The sequence below is a fragment of the Ochotona princeps genome, chromosome 21 (genome assembly GCF_030435755.1).
Source record: "Ochotona princeps isolate mOchPri1 chromosome 21, mOchPri1.hap1, whole genome shotgun sequence".
Taxonomy (NCBI): Eukaryota; Metazoa; Chordata; class Mammalia; order Lagomorpha; family Ochotonidae; genus Ochotona; species Ochotona princeps.
Window position 1 is genome coordinate 34,916,546 of NC_080852.1, and position 10,233 is coordinate 34,926,778.

Genomic DNA, 10,233 nt, shown 5'->3' on the forward strand with positions numbered 1-10,233 from the left:
CTGCATGGTCTTCCTCCTGAGCACTCCCTGCATGGTCTTCCTCCTGAGCACTCCCTGCATGGTCTTCCTCCTGAGCACTCCCTGCATGGTCTTCCTCCTGAGCACTCCCTGGCATGGTCTTCCTCCTGAGTACTCCCTGCATGGTCTTCCGGCTTTCTGAGTTCATGATGAGAAGTGATGTATGAAACAAAGAAGTCACGTGTCGTACATGTTGCTCTCCTGTGTGTAACCTCCTTGTTTTCTCTGACTGCAATCTGGGTTTTCCTCCTTTATCTTTTTTTTTTTAATCCATTTAGTTTTTTTGTTTGTTTGTTTGTTTGTTTTGAAATTCTGTTGCGTGGGGCTTCTTGGAGCTTCAAGTCGGTATTTTTCACTGAACTTGGAGATTTTCTGGCACTTTGCTGTTTGTTTCCCTAGCTATCATCACATTCTCGTAGAACTAGTTACACGGATATGATTCCTGGGGATCATTCTCTTCAGTAGTACTTCTTTGGACTGGCATAGTCGGCACCAGCTCAAGTTCTAGCTGCTCTGCTTTCAGTTCGGCTCCCTGCTAATGTGCCTGGGAAAGCAGCAGATGATGGCTCAAGTGCTAGGGTCCCTGTATCCCCATGGGAAACATGGATGGAGCTCCTGGGTCCTGGTTTTAGTCTGACATAGCCCTGCCTCTTGAGGCCATATGGGGAGTAAACCAGTGAATGGATGATCTGTCTCTCTTTCTCTCTGCCTCTCCTTCTCTGTAGTGTAGTACTGCCTTTCAAATAAATAAATAAATAAGGCTTCAGATTGGCTCAGCTCGGGCCATTGTGGGCACTTGGAGAGTGAATCAGCGAACAGATCTTTCTTTCTGTATCTCCTTCTCTCTGTACAGCTGCCTTTCCAATAAAAATAAATCTTTTTTTTTAAAAAAAGGTTTTACTTATTTGAAAGGCAAGGATGCCAGAATGGGCAGTGGTGGCCAGCGTGGGGGGTGTAGCGGAATTATCCATCTGCTAGTTCATTCCTCTAATGGCCACAACAGCCAGGTCTGGGCCAGGCTGAAGCCAGGAGTCTGAAACCCGTTAAGCCTCCCACATAGGTGGCAGGGTCCCAATCATTTGAATCATCGTCTACTGTTTTCTCAGGTGTATTAGCAGGGAGCTGGATTGGAAACAGAGCATCCAGGATTGAAAATGGCACTCCAGCATGGGCTGCGGACCTCACAAGCAGTGGTCCCCTCTCAGTGCAGGTCCCCCAGCTGCTTCTTTCTGCTGTTCAGCCTTTGTCTTTCTTTTTTTTTTTTTTTTTTTTTTAAAGATTTATTCATTTTATTACAGCCAGATTACACAGAGGAGGAGAGACAGAGAGGAAGATCTTCCGTCCGATGATTCACTCCCCAAGTGAGCCGCAACGGGCCGATGCGCGCCGATCCGATGCCGGGAACCTGGAACCTCTTCCGGGTCTCCCACGTGGGTGCAGTGTCCCAAAGCATTGGGCCGTCCTCAACTGCTTTCCCAGGCCACAAGCAGGGAGCTGGATGGGAAGTGGAGCTGCCGGGATTAGAACCGGCGCCCATATGGGATCCCGGGGCTTTCAAGGCGAGGACTTTAGCCGCTAGGCCACGCCGCCGGGCCCCAGCCTTTGTCTTTCAAATGCTGGGTTCTCCCGTCAGAGTGAAGATGAGGCTTTGATCGTCTGGTACCTGGGCCTGTGCAGTATCCACATCACCCCACAATGCCCTGAGAGCTTGAGATACTGTGAGCTACAGGATGCATTTCTCTGGAACCTGAGGACTAAAGAGGAAGTCTCAGGAAAGGGAGTTTATTTGGCACATCTTTGGCCTAGAGCTGTAACTCACAGACTTCTGTCAGGGCCGGGGGCCCTGCCTTTGGGAGGTGTAGGAGGTCTCACTGCTGTTCCCTAGCCCAGATCAACTAGACAGCAGAGAACTTGCACCCAGAGGACCGAGGACCAGTGACCTGCAGCGTGCAGCAGGCCACGGCCAGTAGCCCTCCTCAGGGAGCCCTGGCAGCCTATGATTAATGGAGCAGGGGGGCAAGCCCAGGCCCTGAGGCTGTTGTCGCCCGGAACCCTGGCACCTGCCCCCGGGATGTTCACCCACATTTGGATCTCCCAGTCCCAGAGCCAATCAGCTTCCCCCAAATTGGGTAGCCTCTATGCCAGTCACATGGAGGTCTGGGCCTGCCTGGCATGCTGGTACAACTCTCTCCATGCCATCTGGTATCCATCCTGCCAGGCTGCTGCTTCTCAAGGAAGCCAGGATGGGGTGGGGGCAGCATCACGGAGGTATAGCCAGCAAAACCGCTGCCTGTGATGCCAGTATTCCCTCAGACACTGGTTTGTGTCTGGCTGGCACACTTTTGATCCAGCTCCGTGCTCATGGCCTGGGGAAAGCAGAGGAGGATAACCCAAGTGTCGGGTCCCTGCTAGTCAGGAGGGAGACCTCCTGGCGTCCACCTGGCTCAGACCTGGCTCAGACCTGGCCATTGCAGGCACTCAGGGAATAAAGCAGTGGTAGAAAGATCTGTCTGTCCTTCTCTCTCTGTGTAAGTCTGACTTTCAAATAAATTAATGTATTTCTTTAAGATTTGTTTATTTATTATTATTATTATTTATTGGAAAGGCAGATATACAGAGAGGAGAAAAAACAGAGAGGAAGATCTTCCCTCCGATGGTTCACTCCCCAAGTGGCTGCAACGGCTGGAGCTGAGCCGATCTGAAGCCAGGAGCCAGGAGCTTCTTCCAGGTCTCCCACGCGGGTGCAGAGTCCCAAGGCTTTGGGCTGTGCTTTCCCAGGGCACAAGCAGGGAGCTGGATAGGAAATGGGGCTGCCGGGATTAGAACCAGCACCCACATGGGATCCCGGTGCGTTCAAGGCGAGGACTTTAGCAGCTACGCTATCACACCGGGCCCCAAATAAATTAATGTTATAAAAAGTAAATCAAGGAAGCCATGGAGGCTCCTCCCACACTTGGGCACGTGGCTTAAGTCCTATGGGACCTTAGCAGAGGGCACCACTGTGTATTTGTTAAATGGGACCAAGGCAGAAAAAGCCCGTAAGTTCCTTGGCCATACGCGGTGCTTCAAGGCCTCCCAGGAGCACTGTCCATCAGCTCCTGCAGGCACTCCATGCCCCATTCCTACCGCCCCTCCCACCACTGTGAAGTCATTAGAAAAGTCCAATGCTGGAGTGATTAGAGGAGGCGTGGTCAGGGACGTGGTGCACTGTGCAGGGGATAGGCTCTGGATTTGTACGCCTGGTACAGCTCATAGCACCGAGTGCCAGGGCTCTGGTGGGCCCAGGTCCCGAGCAGAGTCGGAGTCATGGGCACACAGAGACAGCTAGACAGGTCAGACTCCACCTTTCCCTGAGACCCTGAGATAGGCTTCCCCACTTCCTTTTACATCCTCCTTCCTCAGGAAGCCCCCAGGTGGCTTGCTAAGGCTCAGAGGGTCTCACTGTCCGCCTTGGGGCCAGGGGACCCCGGCTCTGGGTGTGAGTGTGGTGTGCTCCCCTGTCCTTTGCACTTGGCCCACACCACCCGACACCCTGTTTCTTTAGCTGCAGATTTGGGACACAGCCGGCCAGGAGCGGTTCCGCACCATCACCCAGAGCTACTACCGCAGTGCCAACGGGGCCATCCTCGCATACGACATCACCAAGAGGAGTTCCTTCCTGTCGGTGCCTCACTGGATTGAGGATGTTAGGAAGTACGCGGGCTCCAACATCGTGCAGCTGCTGATCGGTGAGCTGGCAGAGTGTGGGGAGGTCTCTGGGACCAGAAGTCCTCTCTGTCTTCTAAGTGGAGGTCAGTTTGAACACAGAGAGGGCAGGGTCTGGCCGGGTGCAGCAGAGCCAAGTTTGAACCCTGAGCTGTGAGTGCTGGTGCTGTGAATCTCAGGGAGTTTTCCAACACATAAGCCAGAAGTATTTGGAGGAAAAAGATTTGCATCTGGGCTGAACATGCATGGCCTTCTTGTCATCATTCCCTTAATACAGTGCAACATGGAGGATATGTGTAGATTTCATGCAAGCTCTCTGCTGTTTTATATCAGAGATTGGGGTATCTGTGGAGGGTCCCTCTTCCCTCCCTTCTTCCCCTCTGTGGGATATAGAGCAATAGTGGTATTCCAAATTGGGGGTGGAGAGGCAAGCACTGTAGCGCAGCACGTATAGCAACCACCTGTAATGTGGCATCCTATATAAAGAAGCAGTTCAAGTCTAGGCAGCTCCACTTCTGGTCCAGCTCCCTGCTAATGTGCCTGGGAAAGCAGTGGAAGACAGCCCAGGTGCCCAGGCTGTTGTCATCCATGTGGGAGACCCAGAGAAGCTCCTGGCTCCTGGCTTCTGTCTGCTGCTGTGGCCATCTGGGGAGTGAACCAGCAGAGGGAAGCTCTCTCTTCTCTCTTTCAGTTTCTCTCTTTCTCTCTGCCTTTCAAATAAATTGGAACTGGAAGGAAGAAGAAAGTGAGCTAACATCAGTGTTGTCGAGGGGGCAGCCCTGTGTCATTCTCCCCTGGTATCGCAAGAGCGCTTAGAGCCCTGGCTGACTGGGGGGTGGTGCTGGGCCCTGGGAAGGTCACGCCACCCGTGAGCATGACCCAGTGGCTTGCCTACACCTGTCACACTGCAGAGCTGGCTGCTTGGTTCTTCTCAAACCTCAGAATCCCACACAAGGCTTGGGAATACTCTTCCGGATGTGTGTCTGACAGTTCCCCAGGTGACAGCCTGGCAGCCGGTCCAGCGCCCCACCTTGAGAAGGGCTCCTGCCCTGTGTAAATCTGTGGGCCCAGCAATACACAGATGGGCCGGGACAAGGATGGCATGGGGTTCAAGCAATCTGCCAAGCTGGGGTGTGGGGTGCTTGGCTGGAGCCGTGCTGCCCCTACAGGAACTGAGCCATTCTCACCTGGTCCAACTACTTCCCTTTTGTCTAAGGCATTTCTTAAACACTTCTGTGAGCCAGCACTCTGTGCAACCCCACAGACGGAATAGGCGCAGGAACCCCTAGCCTCACCAGCATCAGCACTGGCACCTCGTGTCCAGGCTCCTGGGGGCTTTCTGCCCTCATCACCTCCCCTCTTTCATGTTCTTGGAGATGAATCTCAAATGCCAAGCCATTTCATTTACACAGGAAGTAAACGCTTTAAGGTTTCTGTAATGATGCCATCTTCACATGGCGACTTGGGCTTCTGCTATCCACCTGGCTTTTCCCTGGTCCAGCCCAGGCTGTTGTGGCCATCTGGGGAGTGACGCAGTAGATGGAAGGTCTCTCTGCATCTGTTTCTCTCTGTCACACTGCCTTTCAAAGAAAAGAAAAAAGTCTTAAAAAAAAAATACTGTTGGGCCTGGTGTGATGGATTAGTGGCTGGGTTCTCACCTTGGAGCACCAGGATCCCATGTGGGTGCTGGTTCGTGTCCTGGTTGCTCCACTTTCCACCTGGCTCTCTGCTTTGTGGCCTGGGAGGATGGTAGAGGATGGCCTGGAACCTTGGGGCCCTGCACCTGCGTGGGGAATTGGGGTGGAGGAGGGATGGCTCCTGGCTGCTGGCTTTGGATGGGCTCAGCTCCATCCATTGTAGCCAACTGAGGAGTGAGCCAGTGGACAGAGGATCTTTCTCTCCTTCTCTCTGTAAATCTTTCCAGTGAAAATAAAATAAATCTTAAAAATATATATATATACTGTATTCCATATTCAGAGTATCTGGGTTTGTAACCCAGTTCTGACTTAGTTCTAAGTAGTTGGTCCTGCCACCTGCATGAGAGACATGAATTGAATTGTTGACTCGCAAATGCTTCCCTGGCCTAGTTCTTACCTGTAGGATTGGTCACGGTGAGCTCGCAGGTGGGAGCTAGTGCCCTGCTCTTGTGCTCTCTCACACAAATAACCATGACTATAACTATAACTAGATGGATAGATAGATAGATAGATAGATAGATAGATAGATAGATAGATGTAGAAACTGGGCCAAGGAAACAGTTGACCATTATGTAGAAAGTAATGAAAACACCCCAACACCTTCAAGGAGGGGCTAGAGGTTTTATGCTAAGGTGAAGTAGTAGCCTGCTCTTGCAGAAAAGCCAGATAGTCAAACAGTGCTATTTTATTAACCCCCCTGACCTTATAGAGAACTTACAAATTCCAAAGGAAAAGAGGGTGGGATAGAGGATGAGCATAATGTCAAGGTATCAGCAGCAAGAAAATCAGCAGGGCCTCGCTGTTTATGGAGTGCCTGCCAAGTGTGAGCCGCATTCTCCTCCGTGGTGCCCCTCCGTGCCCCTCCCTGCTGCCAGCAGCCTGCCAGACTCCTGCTGGGCTCCCACCTAGGTGCTGTGGCAAGCGTGGGAGGCTGGAGTTCCTGCCCGGGCCTTCCAGCACTGGGGTCCTGGGAGCGCCTCACGGGATTCTGCTGCTGCTGCTGGTTCTTAGAGAAGAAAAAAGGAGAAACTGACAGAGAGAGGAAGAGCTTTGAAACAAACAATGTTCTTTGCAAAAGAGCTCCTTGACCAGGTGTGCTCCTCCATCACTGGCAGGGGCAGTGGGTGCTCTCAGCCTGTCTTCCCTGGCTGGGGCCAGGCTCGCCTGGCACCTGTGGGCCTCACACTGAACCTGTCCTTCCTCTGCAGGGAACAAGTCGGACCTCAGCGAGCTCCGGGAGGTGCCCCTGGCAGAGGCACAGAGCCTGGCCGAGCACTACGACATCCTGTGTGCCATCGAGACGTCTGCCAAGGACTCCAGCAACGTGGAGGAGGCCTTCCTGAGGGTGGCCACTGAGCTCATCATGCGGCACGGGGGCCCCATGTTCAGCGAGAAGAGCACCGACCACATCCAACTGGACAGCAAGGACATTGGCGAGAGCTGGGGCTGTGGGTGCTGACCAGCGGGCAAGGCAGGCGGACCAGAGCCTCCTTACAGCCCATCCCCCTCCCTCTCCCTTCTCTCCTCTGTCCCCCTTGCTCCTCTCGCTCCACCCCTGTCCTTTCTGCTTTCTCCCTTCTACCTCTGTTCTTTCTGTCTCTGACCTGCCAAGCCCAGCCTTCCAGGGCACCTGCAATGCCAGAGCAGTTGGATGAGGTCCTAAGCCCTGTGCCTCAGGTCCTGGAGAGAAGGGAGGAGTGTGGCGCCCCTGCAGGAGGCCTGTTGGCCCACAGTAGGGTGCGGGGCTCATCCTTCCACCGTGGCCGGCCCCTCGTTCTTCACATTCCAGGACTGGCCCGAGCATACAGTGTGGTTGGCAGCCTGAGCACCGTGTGTGGCTCCCTGCGTCCCCACGCTGAGTCTGACCCTCGCCCGCTGTGTCTTGGTTGCAACTTGGACAGCACCTGCTGCTATCTAGGGATGGGGCAGGCACTCTGGTCTCTTCCGCAACATTCCAGGGCCTCCGCACACAGCAGCTGAGACCAAGAGCCACCAGACCAAGACTCGGGACCAAACGTGGCTCTGGGGAAGGCTGAGCTGCTCCCTGGCACCTCCTTCCCTCACTGCCGGCTTCGAGGCGCTCAAGCATCTCCTTGGGGCCTGTCTCACTGCCTTATCAAGACCTATGGAGTTTTCTGGATTTCCATGTAGCTTCTCCTTGTCCTCAGTGCAAGTATGGGGCTGTGGCCATGGCCAGGTGAAGACTGTGCTGGCTTGGGGCTTAAAGTGTTTGCACTCAGGTTGTAAAACCAGCTAATTCTTCAGGCCCTCAGAAGTCTGAGGCTGGGGACTGAAGTGGGCATTTAAGGTCAAAGTAGATGCTTGCATTGTATCCGCAAGGCTTAGGTCTGAGGGCCAGCGTGGGGTGAGCAGCCTTGCGCCATGCTAGTCACCACATTCAGGAGCTCCTCCTGCCCGGATCTGACTTAGGGAGTTCCCCAGGTGGGCCAGGCCAGGGCGTGATGTCCAACTGCCTGTGTCTATTGGGGGTGGGGTTCACATCCAGGGTGGAGGCTCCTGGAAGATAGCAGCACCCTCTGAGTGGGCAGCTCAGAGGTTAAGGTGACTGGGTGTGGGGGCCCAGGGACATCTTCCCAAGCCAGTCCCAGTCATCTGTGTGAGCCCCATTCAGCGCCCCCAACCTTCAGCACGCGCCTCTGAGGCCCCATGGGTAGCTGTGTCCCACTTAGCCTGCCCTGGCAGTGCTCTGTGCTGCCCCAGCCCCTCTTAAAAGAGGAAGAAGCAGCCTTCCCAACTCCCATGGCAGTGTAGGGAGGCAGGGCCAGGAACCCACAGTGCCCTTCTGGCTGTGATTGAGACAAGCAGGGCTACACCCTGGTGGCCAAATGTCCCGGCCCCCAGGCTTCCTTTTGGACAGGGAGGTGGCCTATAGAATGGCTGGGTCTGGTCATAGGCGAGGAAGGTGGCCCGGTGGGGCCAGGAGCTGCTGAGCAGGGGCCTGCATTGAGGGGCAGCCCAGTGGAGCCAGCCCCATGGTGGGCTGGGTGTGATGGGAGCTGACAGCAGTGGGCATCCTGGCTGCAGCAGCTTTGCCAGTGTTGGCGCCCAACAGAGCCAAGTGGGACCCCCGGCCCTGCCTGCTGCCCCAGCCCCTCCATTGCAGTGTCCTGGCTCCATCTGCAGGGTAGACTGCTTGGCTCTTCAGGGTCAGAACGAAAGTTCTAGATCCAGCTGGGCATTCCAAGGTGACGGCTCCCTCCAGTCAGGGCTCACGGTTCACGATTGTATGCTTAGGAGAGGCAGAGTGGGGCCTGCAGCCCCAGGCCAGGCCGGACAGGCAGTCCAAGCTGTCTTGGGGACAGCAGAGCATGTGCCAGGGACCATGAGAGCGAAGGCCCTGGCTGTACCTGTTGGAGCCCAGTCCTGGCTCTCTGTGCACAGGTACGGACCCTGCCTACCCCTGCATAGCCCAACTGTCTCCTGCCTCATGGCCAGGACCCCACAGGGTGACAGTCGCCTTCCTCAAGATGTCAATGGGGGCAGACAGAAGCCATTTCCCCCTTTTGACAGGGGTGTCCTGACTGCCACGAAGACCCAGAACAGGCACAGGGACATCATCACCTTGAAGCATGAGCCAGCCCCCTCCCTCCCCGGGACAGGAAGTGAAGCCCTGCTGGGCCTGGGCCCACAGAGTCTCTTTCTGACTCGCCAGCAGTGGGGGAGGCCTCTCTTCACTCCTCCCTTCCTGTGATCACATAACAACTGAGGCACTGGCCTGCTGTGCCAGCCTCACCCCAGTGCCCAGTGGCCCCCCTGGGCACTTTGCTTTCTGCCTAGTACCTCATCCTCCCCAGCATCCTCTGTCCTGTCTAGGCCCAACTGGTCTTCTTGACCTGAGCATCCACCCTCCCCCCCCCCCCACACACACACAACATGTTCCCTCTCCAACCCTGCCTTTTGCTTTTGCATCATTCAGAACCCCACAGACGGCCCAGCTAGATGCACCCTAAGTTTGGGCTTTGCCTCTGGGATCCCCGGCAAGAACCAGCCCTTGGCCCTTACCCCATGCCCTGCCCTTCGAGGTCTTCCAGGTCTTAGAGGGAAGCGTTTCTTACAGAGAAGCTTCCGGGTCCCTTCTCAAGCACAAATGACCAGGGCCCTGCTGTATCCTGTCAGGAGAGATTCAAGTGTCCCTTCGGTCCTTAGGCCTCAGTCAGAGACCAGACAGAAAACAAAACTGGCCTCTCTTTACTTCCCTGTGGCAAGCATGGCTAGCTGCCAGCAGCCAGGGGCCTGCCTCTGGGGCAAGAGAACAATTTAATCTCTTCCTTTGTTTATAAATTACCCAAGAGCAGGAGCAGGTGCGGTCAGGGGCCAACCAGGCTGGGGAACCCTGGCAAGGGGAGGTTTCGGGGAGTGTCCTGGCAGCCATAAGGGCAGGCTGCTTTCCAGGGGGCTCCAAGGGAACCCAAGGTGGGCTGGGGATGTCTCTGTTGATGGACACAAATGCTGCCCCCTGGTGGTGCTGGAGAGGTGGCCTCCCAGAAGGGGGACTGAGCCAGGGACACCGGCCCTGGACTGGGATCTGAAAGGAGCTCCTAATTCATATTGAATTAAGTTCCTTTCTTCCCAGGGGGCTCCCAGAGTGAAAGAGGGATGACGCCAGCCAGGCCCCTCCCAATCCCTGCACGCCGGACTCGTGGGGTGGGGTGGGGTGGGGTGGGGTGGGGTGGGGTGGGGTGGGGAGGGCTTCAGCCAGCTCAAGGATGCCATTTGCATTGGGATTTTTTTTCCACATTCTCTATTTATGAATATGTAAATCTTTATATCAAATCTATTTTTTAAAAACAAG

General features: G+C 55.0%; 1 protein-coding gene across 1 annotated transcript in view; it reads left to right on the forward strand.

The window, feature by feature from the left end:
• RAB43 (RAB43, member RAS oncogene family) overlaps nucleotides 1–7,560 on the forward strand; it is a 30,937-nt gene extending 23,377 nt beyond the window's left edge. Inside the window, exons 2-3 of the mRNA XM_004581338.2 lie at nucleotides 3,563–3,746; nucleotides 6,629–7,560. Coding sequence (XP_004581395.1) covers nucleotides 3,563–3,746; nucleotides 6,629–6,879 — 435 coding nt within the window. The 3' untranslated portion in view covers nucleotides 6,880–7,560. The remainder of the gene's footprint in view (nucleotides 1–3,562; nucleotides 3,747–6,628) is intronic.
• Nucleotides 7,561–10,233: the final 2,673 nt, after the last annotated feature.